Here is a 21,176-nt window from a genome sequence, read left to right on the forward strand (position 1 = left end):
GTCCACTAGAGGTCGCCTGTTCAAAACAAAGGCGTAGTTTGATGGCGGGACGTTTGAGTGCAGAATCTCGGGACATGTGGTCTTCACCTCACAGCCGGCGGGAAACAGTCAGGATAGGACTCGGGCAGAAATCATGTTCATGGATGCGATTATTAACATTACTGTAGTGAAGCAGAGCAGGAGCGAGTGTTGTGGAGCTGAGCAAGGCCGCAGGAGCGATTGAAGAGCGGGACTGTTATTATGGCATAGTCGCTGGCGGGACTTTTATTATGACACGGTTGCCGGCGCCACTTCCTCTTTTCCAGTCATGAGTATATGAGGTAACACAGCTCTGTTTATCGTATTAGATACATCTGAGTGTGTTGAAAAGGAAGTTATGACGTTCGCTCGGCGGCTGCTATGACACTTGTTCACACTGCAGTGAGAGTAAAGCGTTTCACTGAATAAAACCGGAGACCGAGGGTGACGCAGATATGACGCAATCGACAGGCGACTCCCTCACACACATAGCTCACACGTCCCGGTCCCTTGGTTAAAATAGCAATTTTCTCACGATTTACAAAAAGTTGAAAACATTTGGGATATTCTAAGTACTCAACTGAACAAAATATATAACACTGGCCTAGTGGTTTCTGGATGTTTTACTGCAAAAATCCTACATAGTTCACCTTTAAAGCTACTGTATTAGTTTTTCAGTCAAGAGCAGTGAGTGATTTTCTCTTTGTCTTTTGTTGTTGTATTAACATTAAAGGGAAAATTCACTCAAATGAAAAATTCTGTCATCGAGAAATTAATACAGGTTTGGAACAATATTAGAGTGAGTAAATAATGACAATTTTAGAGGTGAACTGTCCCTTTAAGGACTGTGTTCACTATAGGCTGCGCTGCTGTCAATTTAAGACCTGCACGCATCTAATATACAGACACAACCGACTGTGTTTATGTTAACCTTGTGTGTATTTGACAGTATTAGCGCATTAAGACGACTTAGTCCAGTAATCACGTGTTTGACACGCTCGGAAAAGCGCATGTTAAAACCGCGCATGCGAATGAAACCGGCAAGGCTGTAAAACACTTGCAAATAATGAACTTTGGTGATTGTGAATAACTATAGTGTCCCGTGAGTATAACTCTACCACTAACGTGTGATGTGAATGTATGTCGCATTGTTCAGTGTGTTGGAATGGAGGCAAATGATAGAATTTGTAGAAAAATAAATACAAAACCGGAAAAAAGAAAAGAAACAAACGCAATTCACAAGCGCGCATTGAACCGTGAATGCCGTACCGAACGGTTCTATATTATATTGAGAATTGTGGCATCCCTAATGTATAGAAAGCTTGAAAATGTCTACTTTTAAACAAAACTATTTGAAAGGAAATAGTTAAGCAAAGAATCTAAACCCTAAAGCTACCCGTACACTAAAGCACATACAGGGATTAGACGACGCAGTATTGATGTGAGCATGCCCAGTGGCCATAGCTGTATCCCTTCTAGTCTTTCCCGTGCGGGACGTGGCATGATGACAGTTTTTCACGAAAACGCACATATAGTTTTCAGATTTATCCACTCTGAGACCCAAAACGCCGGATCCCTGTAGACTTTAAACGCGTCTCCGTGTGGACAGGGCCTTAAACTCACTCAAACGTTCCCCAATCCCAGACACCAGACACTTCTGGAAGCAGACACCACGCCTTTTCATTTTACAAAATTTATTTGCAGGAATGCAAAAAACACTTGTTATGCAGCAGTACTTTTAAAACACCATTTTTCATAAAAATGGTTTGATGGAGATACAGAAATGATCGTTGAGTCAGTCATATTCAAAATCCAGTCAATACTTTTAAAGAGAGGCAGAACAAAAGAAAGAGAGAGAGTGAAACATCAACAGAATCCCTTTAAAAACGTATAAACCCTGTACGAGCACACGAGAGAGTGCAAGTTACCAATAACATGCCCGAAACGATGCATATCTTAATAACCCATCACACATTTGACATGTGATGAAAAGGCAGCTACGGTGTGCCCGGTCCAATGACATCATACGTCCTGTCCGGTCTGATGCAGGATCAGCGCCAGGGACGAAGACGGAGCCACGCCCGAATCTCCAGGTCTTACCTTTAGGAGCCACGGCGAGCTGTGCACGTCCAGGTGTGGCACAGTACACAAAGGGATAGTGTTGGTTTCAAAACACGGCCAACGAGGGCCGCGCGCTCTTAAAATAAAGCTTTAAAATGCAATTCATTTGGGGCGAGGGGGGGGCGTGAGAAACGGCGAACGCTTCTCAAGTGACCTGTAACTACATCCTCAGACCGACGCTTCTTTAGACTCATCACATGAGTGTCTTTCACATGCCCAGTCTGACTGTTCAGCATTATTACAAAAGGACTATAATACACTAGGTACAGTGGCTCTGATGTTGCCCTTGTGCATAAGTTGAGTATAAAAAGCCCTGCTTGCATTAGGTCTCCGTATGTACAGTACAGATAGGGCAGTTTCAGCCTCCAGGATGAGGTAGTTAACCAACCCTTTCCAAAAAAAAAAAAAAAAAAAAAATATTAAAGGAAAAAGGGGTTCCGAAAAGAACCATTTCACCTGGAATGCCTGGTCAATCACGCCAGGTTACGACTGAGAGAGGAGAAATCAACGCAAGACGAGCTCATCCTCGGTTAAAATGCACAAAAATATACATCAAAGCTCCTCCAAGCCACTTCAAACATCTACAAAGTGCAAAATACATGTAACGTTAAGGATAAAACTCCTTTGGGCTACTCGACCTCCAAAAGTATAGCATTCGTCATGACACAAGGGTTCTGGGACATTCTTATAAACTTAAAAAGAACAAATTAAATACAAAAAAAAAAAAAAAACAATACACAAAGAAGAGTCCAAACATGTCTAATGGCGACTCTGCGGTGGTGATGGCAATCTTGGAGGCAGACAGGGAGAAGATATGCTTCCGTAAGGCAGGAACTGAGATGGACCGTGGAACGGACCTTACCATCATCATCATCATCATCATCACTTCCGCTGGCGTGACCCCACTGAGCTAGTCAGTCTTCACTGGGACATGTCAGGACCAGCCTCGACCCCTTTTCCCTGCTAGCCAGGTAACAAAAGGAACACAAATTAGAGGAGCGTTAACAATGAATACAACACAAAGGAAAAAGAAAAATCACACAAACGACCGCAAGGATGTCAAAGAGAGAGGGAAGCAGGAAGCATTCGCTAGACTACCGACGCGCCGCATGCAGAGGTCAAACACAAGCAGGGTTAGGAGAAAACAGGCATGCTAGATTCCCCGCTCGCTCAAATTTGGGACAGACGTGCAAGAGTTAAGGACGCCTCGCATCAAATTGTGCTTTAGTGATCGAGTTCGAGTCCTGTGGAGCTTGAGTAAAGAACGCCTCCCGCCGGAGGAGGAAATGTGGGATGGGTTTACACAGAGCTTGAGTGGAGAGAGACTGGCTTTCAATCGGCATGCAGAGTGAGGGGCGGCACGTGTCTACAGGCAAACCTTTAGTCCTTTTCTTCCACAAGGAGCCATAAATTTGTAGGCAATTTGAAGAGAGAATTTGCCGAAACATGAATTTGAAACACAATTTGAGTTTTTGTACACTGGTGCGTGTATGTTTATTCAAGCAGACAAACAGCAAAGAATACAAGCCAAAATGTAAAGCCAAAAATAAAGGAGCAAAGTCCTTTTTTTTTTTTTCTGTTTTTTTTTAAACGTTTTCCCCAAACAAAACAAGACACGCTATTTTGACTAGCATTATCTTTTGTAACATACAAATAGCAATTTCTTTTTTTTTTTCTTTGTGTAATACAAGTTTAAGACAGTGATTTTTTTTTTCCTTTTCATTTTTCGTCTTTTTTTGTTGTTGTTGTTGCTGCTGTTCCCTACTTAAGACATGAAGAGCAAACTTCCTATGAACACACATGTACTAGAGAGAGCCAAATGGACAGATTGAGCAGGAGAAAAAAGCAAATTTAAAAATTTCAATCCCGATTTTTAAAAAGTAGGAAACGACTTCCAAAAACAAAAACATAAAACAAAAAGAGTTCGGCAGAAGCAGGTGGGAGTGACTACTGATCGAGTCCAAGCGGATTCTTAAAATATGTACAGAAAAAACCCGCCAGGAGGAGGAGAGGCAACCGTTAATGGATTCGAGGGCCAATCAAGTCTCTATAAAAAGGTTTGGGTTTTGTTTTATTGGAAAGAAAACAAAAGAGCCCTACATTCTCTACTTCCACTGTTGCCCAAAAGAATCCTGATAAAACTCCTGGTTGTCAGATTTGTAACCATAGTTACCAGAATGATCGCCACCTTGCAAGGGTTGCTGTGCAATGGGTTGCGAGCCCCAGTTCTGATTAATGGTCTGGCGCCGTTTGGAATCTGGCTGGTTGTAGCCATCAGCTTTGCGCTTGCCTCCTACATTTCCACCGCGTCCACCCCGAGCACCACGTACCCCGCGCCCTCTCGGCAGAACCCCGCCTCTGGCTCCTCCGCGAGGGCCCCTGCTGGCTCCCAGCCCGCCTCCGGCCCCTCCGCGCTGGGGGAAGCCCGGCCGGCCCCGTGGAGCGCCGGCGCCTCTGGCCCGCGCAGGAGACGTCCCGCCTCTCGCCCCGCCGCGCCCTCCTCGGCCTCGAGCCGGCGCCTGGAAATCATCGTAGCCGAAGTACGGGTCATCGTAGCCGCCCCTGTAGTTATGGTAATCGTAACCATAATAATCGTAGTAATCTTCATAGCCGTAATAGTCGGGCGGGTAGGAGTAACCGCCTCGACTGGCACCCCGGCCCCGGCCCCTGGCAGGAGGCGGCATTTGAGGAGGGCCGTAGTAGTAGTAATCATCATACCTGAGAGAGAAGAGCACAGGCACCATTATAATCAACACAAGATGGAGGGGTAAATCAAGGCTGAGCGTCCTGCAGAGTTCAGCTCCAAACCTCAAACACACGGAGGAGTAGTGATAGACCGATATAATCGGCCGGCGATAATATCGGCCGATATAAGGCTGCTGCGTTGGCCGATATTTTTTCCCCTGCATTATTTCCAGACAGGCGTCCACAGGGCAGCTCTCACCGTCTTCAAACTCTCTCGCTCTCCCTCGCGCATATTAATCAAAATCAATTGAGAATTGACATGATGGTAAAAGGTGGAAAGACTGAAGTTTCACGTGGAGCATTGGGAGATTTTCTCCTGAATTACCGCTGGTGTTGCTCCACAAGAGATTCAGTGAAGTGCACCTGCACTCTAAAACATGCTGGGTTGTAGAAGGCTTCTCACTCCATGGGTTTAATATGGTTACAAGGTTTTGAGTGAAATTCAAGAGCGTGTGTGTTTGAATTTCACTCAAAACGTTGTACGAACCCCAAGATGAATAACGTACAAACATTTGACTATTTCTGCCACAATCCCATGGTTACAGTAAGTGTGACCACATTAAACCCATGGAGTGAGAAGCCTTCTACAACTTGTTTGCTCATGGCTCAATGTTTGTCCTGGTCTCCACGTCAGCTCTGTTTGATCTGATCTGGTTTGAGATGATTTTGAAAGCTAGATCTCAGTGATGTTATTAATTCAGCGGTGAACTCAAGCGTTTTCTCACTGGATCTCCAGCGCTGTGTAGTAACGGCGTCACATGATTGAGATCTGTCCGCGAGTAAACTGGTTCTGAGCTACACTATTATTGCTCCGGCTGATAAACGGCCTGCACTGCACAGCTCAAACAAGGAGTGCGATTTGCTTTCACTTTAGTTTTCCATTTTTCATACGTAATAAACATGGCAGCTCTTATCAGTTGGGGAATGTGGGGATGGCACAAGTGCGAGAAAATTTAGGGTCGCAAAATGTAACCAGTTGGTCTCAGTCTGACGCCCTGAACACGGTCTTCAGGACGACGTAATCAAGTGTGCTGGAGCTGAAATATGCAGAGGCCGTCCTCCAGGAGCAGGATGGGACACCCCTGGGGTAAAGCCGTAACACTCACATTTGCGTCTTCGCTGCTTGGCGCTGCGCCTTCCTCTCTTTCCGCTTCTGGTCGGGTGGCTTGGCAAACACGATCTCAATGTGCTCTCCCTCCAAATCTTTGCCGTTCATTTCCGCCAGCGCCTGTGAACATCCACATCGTCACACCACTGCAGTGACCACTCAAAGAAACAACACTTCCCATCATAAGCCTTCTCACCTTGACCGCTCCATCCCTCTCGTCGAAGTGAATGAAGGCGTAGTCTTTCAGTTTCTTTACTCGCTCCAGTTTGCCAAACGCGCCGAAAGCTTTTTCAAGTATTTCCTCTGTGACGCTGTTCGCCAGGTTCCTGACAAACAACACTTTCACCTAGAAGCAGATGAGAGGACATGATGAGTTATAGAGAAGACCGATCCTTAAAGGGTTAGTTCAACCAAAAATGAAAATTGTGTCATTAATGACTGAGCCTCATGTGGTTGGACACCCGTCAGACCTCCGTTCATCTTCAGACACAAATGAAGATATTTTAGTGTAAATCTGATGCTCTGAAAGGCCTCCATTGGCTCAACTTTACACTCTCAAGACCCTTAAAAGACACTAAAGACTAAAGTTACAAAGTCCATCTCACTACAGCGGCTCTACAATAACTTTATGAAGCGACGAGAATAGTTTTTGTGCAAAAAAACCCTAAATAACGACTTATATAGTGATGACGATTTCAAAACACGGCCTCATGAAGCTTCGAAGCGTTGTGAATCAGTGAGTCGAATCATGATTCGGATCGCGTGTCAAACTGCTGAAATTTGGCGATTCAAACCGCTGAATCGACTCAGTGATTCATAATGCTTCGAAGCTTCATGAGGCCGTGTTTTGAAATCGTCATCACTATACAAGTCGTTATTTAGGGTTTTTTTGCACAAAAACTATTCTCGTCTCTTCATAAAGTTATTGTAGAGCCGCTGTAGTGAGATGGACTTTGTAACTTTAGTCTTTAGTGTCTTTTAAGGGTCTTGAGAGTGAACCGTGCATTGAGCCAATGGAGGCCTTTCAGAGCATCAGATTTACACTAAAATATCTTCATTTGTGTCTGAAGATGAACGGAGGTCTGACGGGTGTCCAACCACATGAGGTTATGAAATTAATGACAGGATTTTCATTTTTGGTTGAACTAACCCTTTAAGTGTTTAGATCTGTTGAAAACCCCAAGACTTTGACCAACAGTGGATAATTCAGCATCAGGCCAACATGTGCGGTCTCTGAACGGCTGTCATGTCAGCATGAGCCTCTAGAACAGCACATAACCCTAAGTGAGAAAGTGATGCAGGTGGATCATGTTCTGACCTTTGCCATGACCTCCGGGTCAGGATCCTCAATAGGGTCGGCCCACTCGACGGTGACCACATTGCCCCAGACCTTCACCTTCCCGCTCATGAGCCTCCGTCGAGCCTGCGCTGCTGTTTTATGGTCCTCGTACTCCAGAAAACAGAAGCCCCTGTTCTTTTTCTTATCATCCGGCTGATGGTAAAGGATTACGTCAGTAAGACCCTCTAACAAAAACAGAACAAAACAAACATTAAATCCATCTTTAAACAAAAGCACGTCGAGATATGCAGGAATGCGCCCTCACTTAAAAGAGCAAGCTCACCTGTGACTTTGGAAAACTCTTCAACAATCTGTTCTTTTGTCTTGCTCTTGGGAATGGAGCCCACAAAGAGTCTGTTGTTTGCCACTGATATACACACGCCAATGTGTTTGCCAGAGCGAATTTCATGATTGTTACACTGAGAGGAGAAAAACAGAGTTGTTGCATTTGTAAAGCCCATGTCTATCACTGCCCCACTGAGGTTGGAGTCCAGTAGAGAAGCAGCATGTACACACTCATGAATGGGTTTGCGTGTCTTACTAGCTTGACGGCTTCCTGTGCAGCCTCTTTAGTGCAGAACGTGAGGAAGGCATAGCCCCGGTTCAGGCCGCTCAGAGGATCCATCATCAGACGCAGGTCCCAGATCGGCCCGGCCTTCTCAAACAGAGGCACCAGCTCATCTTCAAACAAGTCCCTCGGGATCTTCCCCACGAAGATCTGCAGTACGGAGAGAAGAGAGCAGAGCTTTATCTCTTTAACTATATGTGCTCAATGACGTCAAGGTCAAACCCACGAAATCAATGAAACCGGTGTGAAGTGAGTAAAAGCATGAACACACTGGAGAGCTGCTTTATAGCAGAAACTGAAGTTGAACCCCTAACTAAACGTGACACGGACACGGTTTAATGCTGGAAAGCTGCTGGTTTAAAGCATATCCACACTGCTATAATCCAACGCTTTCATTTGCGCTGATTTATGCATGTAATTTTGGTTGTGGATGTTTGCCAACAGTATTTTGTTGGAGCAGATAAAGAAAGTTTGGCTTGAGTATATCGAGGCCGGTATTGTCCAACATCTGAGCAGCATCTGCTGGAGTTTAGAGCGGACAGACGGCTCTCGAACACAGCGGCTGTCGAGATCTTAGCCGTTACTGTCAGCGTAACAAAGTTACTCCAGCACAGCGTACATAACTCATCCTCTGGACAGCCTTTGAAGACACCTGATCTAGGGCCAGCTGTTCACAAACATTCATCTGGACCAGAACGATCTGGATTTGGAAACCTCATGTTCGGCCATCCAGGATCAGGTAATCTATCAGACTTCTGTGCCGGGTTTAACCATTATGTGCTGTTGGGGACGTTTTCATCCACTATGGGGTTTTTTAGTCTTAATTTCAGCAAATGGAATGATTTTGTGACAAATCTTATTTTGACACATTTTGGAAAAATGCTCTAAAAATTTTCAAAAACTCAACGATACACTGTGGGCAAATTCACTACCCTTTCGTTATTTTCGGGATGAAAACATCCACTAAATTAAAGTGCTGTAAAAATGTATCATTTTTCTCCTCAATTTTTTTGCATAAATCTATTAAAATCAACCTCAGTCCTGACAAACTACTAAATCTTAAAAAAAAGGATTTTAACTATTTAATTGCCAAGTTCATAAATGACGTCACTGATTTGAGGAAAAACAACAAAAATGACTATTTTCAATATAAGAAGTGCTTGTGGCCTGGATTTTTTTACCTTTTATCACAGTCTTGGACATGTCAAAGATTAGAAACAACATTGGCTTTGCATTGTTAGCTTTTGTGCAGCATCAGATTTTAATTTCTCCCTCATTTACTCCTCGTGGCTGTTTTTGCCCCATATTTACACATGTTTGGGGATTATTTTATGGCGGCGAAATCTGTTTACTGTAGGCTACGGAAAGGCTTAATGTCTACTTCCAACTTTAACAGTTAAAAGTAATCAAGAGCTAAATATATACCCGTGTATATTATGATACAAATGTTGTATTTGACCATTTTTAAAGCTTTATTACATTTGTCCACTTGTGCTGGGATCAGTATAATCCTGATTTTTTTTGGGGGGGGGCTTTCAAAAGTATCCCAGTCATACTAAAGTTTTGAACAAACTGATTCGGTCCAGATCAAAAACCAAGATTAGATTGTGATCTAATATGATTTCAGAATCTTGTTGTTCTTTTGAACAGGGTTTCTGCAGGTTTCATCAAGTCAAATTTAAGACTTTGAGACCTTTTTAAGACCATTATGAATGAAATGTATGACCTATAAAAGAATTAGTCACAAAAGTACTTGCAAAGTAAATTAATTTACTCAAATTGAACAAATCGATAAACTTGTATCAACTTGCACTTCCTCATAGCTCAATCCCAACAGGATTTCACAACTTTTTTTTGTGATTTGAAAATTACTGAATTTGTGGTGGTAATTTCCAGAAAGTAGCTTTTTTTTCATAATAAGGATACCACATTTACCATATTATGCATTATGCTAGATGCACAAAAGTCACATGACAATAGAACAAACAACACAAGTCTCGTTTATTTTGGTTCCGAATAATGCAGGATCTCAAAAGAATGCATGTTGATTTTGTTGCATTTAGTAAAATCGCAGAAACACAAACTGGAGGACTATTAGCTGAAGAATAAAATCAGTTTTAGGTGTCTGTGGGACAATCTGAAAGAGACTCCAATAACACGAAAGCTGATTGGATGCAATATAAGCTGCATGTTGGTCTTAATTGTAGTCGTAATGTAGTGTACTAAAGTAGGACTAGCGAAAGAAAGTCATTTAAAAATTTTTTTTTTAAATGAGCATTAGAGGTAGCGTCACATGGACTTAGGAAAATTAAGACCTGTTTATAATAATTCAAGACCTAGAACAGAATACTTCAGCGAATTTGAGACTTTTGGAGGCCTAAAATTTAGATTATGAAATTCTAGACTTTAAGACCCTGCGGAAACCCTGTTTGAACACCCACTTTCAAGATTTGAGCCGATCAGATTACTCTTGAACTGGCCCATAGTCCTAAAAATGATAGTTCAGCCAAAAATTTAAATGACCCCATGATTTACTCACCCTCAGTGACTTTCTCCTTTCAGACGAACACAGTTATATTAAAAATGTCCCGACTAATCCAAGCTTTATAACGGCAGCCCAAAAAAGGGCATCCATCCATTATAAAAGGGTTAATAAAGACCTTCTGAAGCGAATCAATGGGTTTGTGTGAGAAAAATATCCACATTTAACACGTTATAAAGTAAAATATCTAGCTTCCGGCGGACCGGCTTCTGTATTCAACTCAGTGTAACTGGTGTTATATTTTCTGTGCAAGTTGGCTTCAAATTTTGGGCTGCCATTTATAAAGCTTGGATTAGTCAGGACATTATTAGTATAACTGTCCATCTGAAAGAAGAATGTCATACACACCTATGATGAGTAAATCAGGGGCTAATCTCCAGTGTTGGCTGAACTCTCCTTTAGCACAGCTCCATGAAGCGCATTACCTCCGTCCCAATCGTGGGCTGAGCTCCGGTGTAGACGGACTCGGGCGGAGGACCGCCGTACTTGCGCTGACCTGTAGTGACATCAAGGGTGTAGCCGGTTCTATCAAGCAAAGTCTGCAAAACAAGAGCAAATGAGTCGACAGGCACGATTTTAAAAGATTAGTTCCCTTTTAAATAAACTTTTGCTGATCATTTACTCACCCCCATGTCATCCTAGATGTCCATGTCTTTCTTTCTGCAGTCGAAAAGAAATTAAGGTTTTGGATGAAAACAGTCCAGAGGTTTCCTCCATATAATGAACTTCAATGGGCTCCAAACGGTTCACGGTCCAAATGGCAGTTTCAGTGCAGCTTCAAACGACACCAGATGATGAATAAGGGTCTGATCTAGACAAACCATCAGCTTCTGAGAGAAACCCAGCAGTATTTATGCTATTATTTTACCTCTTATCAGAAGAACATGATCATCTCTGAGCTCCGCCATAACTTCCGTTAAGTGAGGTCAAAATACGAGCGTGGTCATAGATATATCGATAGTAGATGCCTCATTCTACTGAACCGTGCAGACGCTAATGAGGCATCTACGTATACATCTATGATCGTATTTGACCTCACTTGGCACAAGTTATGGCGGAGCTCAGAGATGATCATGTTCTTCTGATAAGAGGTAAAATATTAGCATAAATACTGCTGGGTTTCTCTCAGAAACTGATGGTTTGTCTAGATCAGACCCTTATTCATCATCTGGTGTCGTTTAAAGCTGCACTGAAACTGTCATTTGGACCTTGAACCGTTTGGAGCCCATTGAAGTCCATTATATGGAGAAAAACCCCTGGACTGTTTTCATCCAAAACCTTCATTTCTTTTCGACTGCAGAAAGAAAGACATGGACATCTCGGATGACATTGGGGTGAGTAAATGATCAGCAAAAGTTTTTCTAAAAGTGAACTAATCCTTTAAGTGAAATGATAAAAGGCCAAAACACACCTTGATCTTGGCCTCATCTGGTCCTTTAGTGGAATCTAGAACTTTGGTCCCCTGTTTCTCTCTCTGCCTGTAGGTCTTCATCACGCCACAGAGAAAGGCACTTTTGTTCTGGGTTAAAGCGAGTGAGAGTGTGTTAGTGAAACCGTCCCGAGTCCAGAGTCAAACAGCACAGCGAGTGCTCTTACCTGCACATGGGATAGATCGCTCTCCTTGAACTGGACCAGAACTTGCAGTGCCCCTTCCTCATTGAACTCCTTCAGCGCTTCGATGGCCCGCTCATCCAGGTCACTGTGTGCCACGAGGCCTGCGGGAGAGAACCAGGAAACCTCAGCGGAGCCGAGACACGCCACAGACTCGGGCCGCTTTAGGCCCGTCCAGTCAGATATTGAGTATTCCTCAGGGTTTCTCGGAGAGAGAGTTCATGAGTATCATCATCTGGACCGGGGATCGATACGGACTTCAGGAATGGCAGCATCGCTAATGACTTTTCCAGTCGCTCGAGAACACGGGATCAACACTTTCAGAGCCATTACACTCTGATCTCTGATTCTAGGGATGCATCAGATATTTGCACTTTCATTATCGCCATTGGCCACATTGAGACTTATTTTTGTTTAAAGGCACAGTATGTAATTACTGGTAAAGCTGGAGAACAATGAGGAGTTTCTGTCCATCAATGATCCAAACAGTGTCTAATATAACATCAGATATTAAAGCCGCCGCATTTGGGATAAAGTCAACACAATATATAACACTGATCTAGTGGATATTTCAATCCTAAAATCTTACATATTGTGCCTTTAATAGTGAACGGTACATGGAAAAAGTGAAATAGCGTTTTCTTTAATCTTAGTAATAGTAAAATACCTTCACATACCATCAGCATTCAGAAAATGTGTATTTATATCATTACTACAAGTCTTTGGACATCTGAAACATTTCACAAACCTCACATTTCTTCTGAAGTGTGCATGTAAAGAGCATGTGACCTGATGCGGACATTACTGTGCCGTATCCACAACGCCATATTCACTGCATTAGCATTAGAATCGGGTCTCTATTCGAGAAGATGATGCCCAACGCTTACAAACTGAGCAGATTACCGAGCATGTGTGAAAAACGCAATATAATAGAAATCACAGCATGAGTTTCAATCTAAAGTACATGATTATTGTACAGATTTAAAAGTTCAATGTTTTTTATATTGATATTCCCAAATTATAGAAAACATGTTAAATAAATAACGCAATTGTTATGCAGGTGTTATTTATCTTTAAATCAAGTAGTGTGCTAATCACACACAGCCTACTGGCTTTATATCGGCCATCATGTTCTCCAAGATATTGATCAAAACACTACAGGAATTGCATTGATGAAAATCACCATCTCTAAGCCTCCATCCGCAGCCATTAAAGAGATAGCTCACCCAAACTGAAGATAACCCCATGATTTACTCATCCTAGGTGTGTATGACACTCTTCATTCAGAGTTATATTAATAAAAGTCCTGGCTCTTCCGAACTTTATAATGGCAGCCCAAAAAAGTGCATCCATCCGTCATAAAAGTGCATCCATCCGTCATAAAAGTTCATCTATACGTCATAAAAGTGCATATATCCATCATAAAAGTGCATCTATCCATCATAAAAGTGCATCTATCCATCATAAAAGTGCATCTATCCGTCATAAAAGTGCATCCATCCGTCATAAAAGTTCATCTATACGTCATAAAAGTTCATCTATACGTCATAAAAGTGCATATATCCATCATAAAAGTGCATCTATCCGTCATAAAAGTTCATCTATACATCATAAAAGTTCATCTATCCGTCATAAAAGTGCATCTATCCATCATAAAAGTGCATCTATCCGTCATAAAAGTGCATCTATCCATCATAAAAGTGCATCTGTCCATCATAAAAGTGCATCTATCCATCATAAAAGTGCATCTATCCGTCATAAAAGTGCATCTATCCGTCATAAAAGTGCATCTATCCGTCATAAAAGTGCATCTATCCATCATAAAAGTGCATCTATCCATCATAAAAGTGCATCTGTCCATCATAAAAGTGCATCTGTCCATCATAAAAGTGCATCTATCCGTCATAAAAGTGCATCTGTCCGTCATAAAAGTGCATCTATCCGTCATAAAAGTGCATCTGTCCGTCATAAAAGTGCATCTGTCCGTCATAAAAGTGCATCTGTCCATCATAAAAGTGCATCTATCCGTCATAAAAGTGCATCTGTCCGTCATAAAAGTGCATCTATCCGTCATAAAAGTGCATCTATCCGTCATAAAAGTGCATCCATCCATCATAAAAGTGCATCTGTCCATCATAAAAGTGCATCTATCCGTCATAAAAGTGCATCTGTCCGTCATAAAAGTGCATCTATCCGTCATAAAAGTGCATCTATCCGTCATAAAAGTGCATCCATCCATCATAAAAGTGCATCTGTCCATCATAAGTGCATCTGTCCATCATAAAAGTGCATCCATCCATCATAAAAGTGCATCTGTCCATCATAAAAGTGCATCTATTCGTCATAAAAGTGCATCTGTCCATCATAAAAGTGCATCTATCCGTCATAAAAGTGCATCTGTCCATCATAAAAGTGCATCTATTCGTCATAAAAGTGCATCTGTCCAACATAAAAGTGCATCTATCCGTCATAAAAGTGCATCTATCCGTCATAAAAGTGCATCTGTCCATCATAAAAGTGCATCTGTCCATCATAAAAGTGCATCTATCCATCATAAAAGTGCATCTGTCCATCATAAAAGTGCATCTATCCATCATAAAAGTGCATCTGTCCATCATAAAAGTGCATCTGTCCATCATAAAAGTGCATCTATCCGTCATAAAAGTGCATCTGTCCATCATAAAAGTGCATCTGTCCATCATAAAAGTGCATCCATCCATCATATAACTGCTCCACATGGCTCTGGGGGTTAACAAATGCCTTCAGAAGCAAATCAATGGGTGTGTGTAAGAAAAATATCCATATTTAACACGTTATACAGAATAATATCTAGCTTCCGCCTGGACCGCATCAAGTATTCAACTTATGCAGAAAGTGTAGCGGCTCTCACATTTCAAAGCGCTTATGCTACGTCCAAAAATCGCGTCAGTTACGCTTTATCTTAAGTTGAATACGGATGGAAGCATTTTTTTACTTCAAATTTAGGGCTGCCATTATAAAGTTTGGATTAGCCAGGACAATTGTTTAAAATAACTGTGTTCGTCTGAAATAAAGTCATATATATATATATATATAGCAAAAAAAGCGTAACTTGCTCAACACGTTGGACGTAGCACAAGTGTTTTTAACAGTCACTTTCTGCTGTTAAATACGGAGAAGAACTTTATTGACCCCCAGAGCCATGTGGAGCAGTTATATGATGGATAGATGCACTTTTAAAATGGATAGATGCACTTTTATGATGGATGGATGCACTTTTTGGGCATCAAATTTTGGGCTGACATTGAAAAGCTTATAAGAGTCAGGACATTTATTAATACAACTCCGTGTTCGTCTGAAAGAATAATGTCACACACCTATGATGAGTAAATCACGGGCTAATCGTCATTTTTGTGTGACCGATCCCTTTATTACAGTAACACGAGTGTGAATGCGTATCCCATGCGCAGCTCGTCCCTCTCGCCGCTCCACAATCAGCATCTGTTAGTGATAAGCCGAGGGACATCACCTGTCCCGCTCCAGCTGCCCCTATTGTCCCGCATATGCCCATCTGGCCCCGGCCCCCCGGGACGGACCCCCCGCCCCCCTTAAACAACGGAGCGCTAATCCCCCTCTCCGGATCCGGCCAGACACGCTCAATCCGGCCTTTATGTCTGCGGCCGGTGTCAGTACAGCTCAGCATCAGCGAGCGCTGCAGTACCCATTTTGCAGTGAAACCACACAAAGTTGCCGATTACCTGCCAATTCCCTGAGCAAGAACACATGACACAGTTCAACATGCATTGAGTGGGACACAAAACAGGGTGAGGAGTCAATTTGGAGGGTCCGAGTTTTGGCTTACCTGCTAGGTAAATTTCGTCTAGCTTTTCAGCAACTTTTTGTGGTAAACCAGCTTCTAATAAAGTGTTGAAGTGGTCAGAATGGGTAACTGCAGCAGACGTGTCCATTGGTTCTTCTGTACCATTCCCATTAATATGTTCTGTGGCCATGTCTCCAGAAATCTGTTCAAATGCAATGAGCCAAATTATTGCAGGTTTGGGTAGACAGTTACACAAATTATGTGGGTATTCAATTTCATGAGTAGGGTTCATCCAGGTTGTGCTAAATATAACATTTCTAACACTATTAAACCCCCTAATGGGAAAGTTTCCCCTCACTCCAACATTAGGAGTGTGTGCTCAGCCCTTCATTCAAACATCATCATGAACTCTGGTGTTAAACAGCATGTGTGTGTGTACTCAAACACACACACATTAAGAAAGCGGCTAAAAACACACGTGCGCGCGGCGCGTGTCCCAGGCCCTGCACAGCTAACCTTACACACCGATCAAATCACCCCTAAATCAGCTACAGCACGACAAAAACATGCCTTTAATGCAAATTCCACATCGAAACCTAGAAATAAAAACGTGTTAGAGCTGATTCGGGCGCGCGCCTTCTGTCAGTCAATGTAGCATTAGCATTAGCAGCGTGACCCACTCACACACACAGCATGAGAGGATCTAGTGTGCAGCCACACGCTGTAGTAGTAACTAAAACACACCGCGGAGAATATTTACGCGTTATATGTGTTTTAAAGGCCTGCTCTTGCAAGGCTAGCGCGTGTTTAGCGTGTCCGGTAAAACCCCTCCCCCCGCGCCCAGCACATTGTTTCCAAACACCGGTAAAATAAAGCCCCGCGCCGCGAGAAACGCCACCAAAATGCGCCGAGAGCGCCCGCGTGCTTACCTGATGATGTTTTGCTGGTTTGTTCGGGTCAGTTTGGGTTGAAATATGTGTTCTGGGGGCGGGTAAATGACTCCCCGGCGGAGCTCCGCTTGATTCCCAATAATGTAAAATGGCGGGCGGCGCTGCTCACGCGCGGTGCTCCCTATCAACTGCCTCTGTCGCGCGCGCGCACTCACGGCCGCGCGCATCGATGGGGTTTCTGACGCTGCCGATCACGGGCTGGGCCTTTCTCAGGGCGGGAGAAGATGAAGAATATAACAAAAGCGTAATAATAGAGGACAAACAACCGGCAGATAGTTATCTCCAGACGTATTCTTTCTAATGAGGACTTTGTGAATGGCTCAAAAATCTGAGGCGCGCGTTTGTTATGGCGAATTCGCGGAAGGAGCCTAAACTAAAAGAAAAGTGACCCAAATAAACACACCTGAAGCGTTCAAAACGATTACAATTATTTGTTTGTATTCTTTACTTATGAATGCTTATCAAAACTAAATGTGCTGCATAAAGCAAACTTAATAAATTAAAATAATTGCCAAAATCATCCATTATAATCTCTACAGACGCCTTCTGCTCATTGATCTGATGTGTTATATGTGATCCTGGGCCACAAAACCAGTCACAAGGGTCAATTTTCTGAATAAATAAGCTTTACATTGATGTATGGTTTGTTAGGATAGGACAATGTTTGAAAATTTGGAATCTGAGGGTGCAAAAACAATCTAAATATTGAGAAAATCTCCTTTAAAGTTGTCCAAATGAAGTCCTTAGCAATGTATATTACTACTAATAATATATTTATGATATATTTACGGTAGGAAATTCACTAAATATCTTCATGGAACATGATCTTTACTTAATATCCTAATGATTTTGTCATAAATTGATCATTTTGACCCATACAATGTATTGTTGAATATTGCCACAGATAAGGATTTGAGCGAGTTTGACAAGGGCCAGATTGTGACGGGTCAGAGCATCTCCAAAACTGCAGCTCTTGTGGGCTGTTCCTGGTCTGCAGTGGTCAGTCTCTATCAGAAGTGGAGAACCAGTGGAGAACCGGCCACAGGCAAAAAGTGTCCCAATCAACCTGAATTCACCCCTACATAAGCATCTCAGCCTCACCCTTGTGAGGTAAATAGTATCTGCAAAAGGTTTGAGTTCATGAATCAGTCTGAACACTGTACAAATGCTGGGTTTGGGTCAAATATGGACAAACCCAGCCTTTGTTTTACATTTTTTAAATAAATGTTAAACCCAACCTTTGGGTTTGTCCATATTTGACCCAAAATGGGTTGAAACAGCCCAGCATATGAACAAAATGATGGGAAGACTAGCTAAGTAATCATCTCACCCACTTAAATACAGCCGAAATCCCAGTGTAAATGGCCTGAACTGTGGGTTAGAGAGCAATCCTCTCAGTGAAGGGTCATCTCCATGTGTGTGACTGTGTTTAGCTGAGCCCAAAATAAGCTCATCAGCTCACAAATACAATATATTCTTTAAATTGTTAGTTATTATTTTGGAATAAATGTCAATAATACTAACTTTTATAATTGGTTTTTAATAAATAGAACATTCATTACTTAGTTGGATGTAAATATATATATATAGAAATTTATTCGTTTTTTTATTTAATGTAATTTTGATTTAACCAGGAAAATATGATGACATTAAGTGTAAAGGGGACATGAATTTGCATTTGATTTATAAAAAACACAACCAAAAACATTAAGTGATGTCTCCTCATTTCTGAACACAATGGTTCACATCTGGAATTAATATGTGTTTACATCAATCACAAATAGCCTAAATAGGTGTGACTGGGACCACTTCCAGAGGTCAAAACCATATTTAAAGGGGCGGTCACCAGTCAGTTGCGTCTCTTTGAATGAGGAAACAACAAACTCTCCAAAACTCTTCGCCAAGCTTACGGTTAAATCTCATATTTGAAATCACCAATGAAATCTGACAACAACTATCGAACTAACGTGCAGTCCTAAACACGTGTCTCAGAACGCATGACTGTTTCTATAGCAACCGGAGCTTCTAACAGCAGCTGCAGAGACACTTTGCTAATCAACGATTGGCTCTTTTGTTTAGAAGGCGGGGCTTATTCCCCATATTGGGCGTTGCACTTTCTCCCATTCATAAGTAATCAGTATTTGTTATATGTTGAATTCATGTTTATAAAAAGACAGTTCAGAGTGTGATGTCATATCACGATCGTTGCCGTGTCCGAAGAAATTTAGCATGCTTAAAGTCTAGTGTGGCCGCGGCTTAAACCAGACTGCTTTGGTAGACGCTCATGTGGTTGAATGCGTTAGAATGATCACTTGTGATCAGATCAGTGGAAACAGGATCATTTACAGTGGCAAGAAAAATAGTGTGAACCGCTTACAGAATCTGTGAAAATGTGAATAATTAATACGACATCATACAAAATGCATGTTATTTTTTTATTTACACACACACTCAACACTCAACACTCACTCACTCACACACACGATCACTCACACACACACACACACACACACACACACACACACACACACACACACACACACACACACACACACACACACACACACACACACACACACACACACACACACACACTCACTCACGATCACTCATACACACTCACACACTCTCACTTACTCACTCACACAGACACACACACACACATGTTTGTTTTTGTGAAATGTGAGGACATTCCATAGGCGTAATGGTTTTTATACCGTACAAACCGTATTTTCTATCCCCTTACACTGCCCCTAAACCTACCCATCACACACACACACACACACACACACACACACACACACACACACACACACACACACACACACACACACACACACACACACACACACACACACACACACACTGCCCCTAAACCTACCCATCACACACACACACACACACACACACACACACACACACACACACACACACACACACACACACGTTTGTTTTTGTGAAATGTGAGGACATTCCATAGGCGTAATGGTTTTTATACCGTACAAACCGTATTTTCTATCCCCTTACACTGCCCCTAAACCTACCCATCACACACACACACACACACACACACACACACACACTGCCCCTGCCCCTAAACCTAGCCCTCACAGGAGACTGTGCAGTTCACTTTCTGTGAAAAAAAACTTGTTCTGTATGATTTATAAGCATTTTGAAAAGTGAGGACATGGGGAACGTCCTCATATTTCACCCTCTTTTTGTCATACCCATGTCATTATACACATTTGTGTCCTGATATTTCACAAAAACATGCCCACACACACACACACACACACACACACACACACACACACACACACACACACACACACACACTCTGCCCCTGCCCCTAAACCTACCCATCACACACACACACACACACACACACACACACACTGCCCCTAAACCTACCCATCACACACACACTGCCCCTAAACCTACCCATCACGCACACACACACACACACACACACACACACACACACACACACACACACACACACACACACACACACACACACACACACACACACACACACACACACACACACACGTAGATCATCAGGGAATGACACACAGGATTAAGAATCAAGGCTTTATACAGGCTCTGGTACTTTTGAACGGGTCATTTTTATAAATTCAGCTGTTTTTTGTCTATATGTAAACATCTTTTATGTAAAATATCTTACTCAGGACAGCACTAAATTAAAAATATCTCTTATTTTGTCAAAATTATTTAAATTTTCACAGAGGGGTTCACAACTTTTTCTTGCCACTGTATGTTTTCTTCCTGAATGTTAGATTTTGTGCTATTATATGGGAATGAGCTGACCTTAGAGTGACCTTTTATATTTGCAATCCCACATTGGCCTGCCAACCACCAATAATAGACTCACAACAGTTAGTCAACTTATGGACTATATAGTACATGAAGAGCAGTAATAAATGAGTAGACTGACTGAATTCACAGTAGGAGGAAGTTACTGTCCCATGAGAGTTATTCAGTGGATTTAAAGCAGAGTTGTATGAGAGGCGTCTTCTTTTCCAGCGGACATGAATAACACCTCATGACTATGGTATGATATGAATTAATTAGGTGTGTGCTCGACTGAAAAATGGTCTTTAGTCTAGAAATAAACTGAGAGAGAGTGTGAGTCCTGAAGAGCGCCAGGAAGACTAGTGCACCGTTTAGGATCTTCCTCTTGTGTATTCTGATCATCTACAAGCCATGGTTTTGTGATCTATATGACCGATGTGAAGGTGATGGATTATAGCGTGTCAGTAACACATTCAAAGCTCTGTGTGTAATGAACACAGCTCTCAGGGATTGAGAGTTTCTGATTTATGGAGCATTAAAATAATGTCTATAGCTATAC

General features: G+C 42.2%; 1 protein-coding gene across 8 annotated transcripts; it reads right to left on the minus strand.

Moving 5' to 3' along the window:
• Positions 1-1,701: 1,701 nt before the first annotated feature.
• On the minus strand, positions 1,702-16,944 carry syncrip (synaptotagmin binding, cytoplasmic RNA interacting protein). 8 transcript variants are annotated; one of them, XM_079831338.1, is made up of 12 exons: positions 16,781-16,944; positions 15,894-16,053; positions 12,038-12,156; positions 11,853-11,960; positions 10,867-10,980; positions 7,873-8,049; positions 7,615-7,750; positions 7,311-7,516; positions 6,189-6,338; positions 5,991-6,112; positions 4,470-4,857; positions 1,702-3,099 (listed from the first exon to the last, which is right to left on the minus strand). In XM_079831338.1, exons 2-12 carry the CDS (start codon positions 16,039-16,041, stop codon positions 3,061-3,063), a joined length of 1,707 nt encoding a protein of 568 aa, XP_079687464.1. In that variant the 5' UTR covers positions 16,042-16,053; positions 16,781-16,944; the 3' UTR covers positions 1,702-3,060. The 8 variants fall into 8 exon arrangements, with proteins under 8 accessions (XP_079687464.1, XP_079687463.1, XP_079687462.1 ...); XM_079831337.1 differs by having other exon boundaries at positions 1,702-3,102; positions 16,781-16,942; XM_079831336.1 differs by having other exon boundaries at positions 1,702-3,102; positions 4,328-4,857; positions 16,781-16,942.
• Between the last annotated feature and the right edge of the window lie 4,232 nt (positions 16,945-21,176).

Source organism: Gobio gobio, assembly GCF_949357685.1.
Source record: "Gobio gobio genome assembly, chromosome: 12".
In the NCBI taxonomy this organism is placed as follows: domain Eukaryota; kingdom Metazoa; phylum Chordata; class Actinopteri; order Cypriniformes; family Gobionidae; genus Gobio; species Gobio gobio.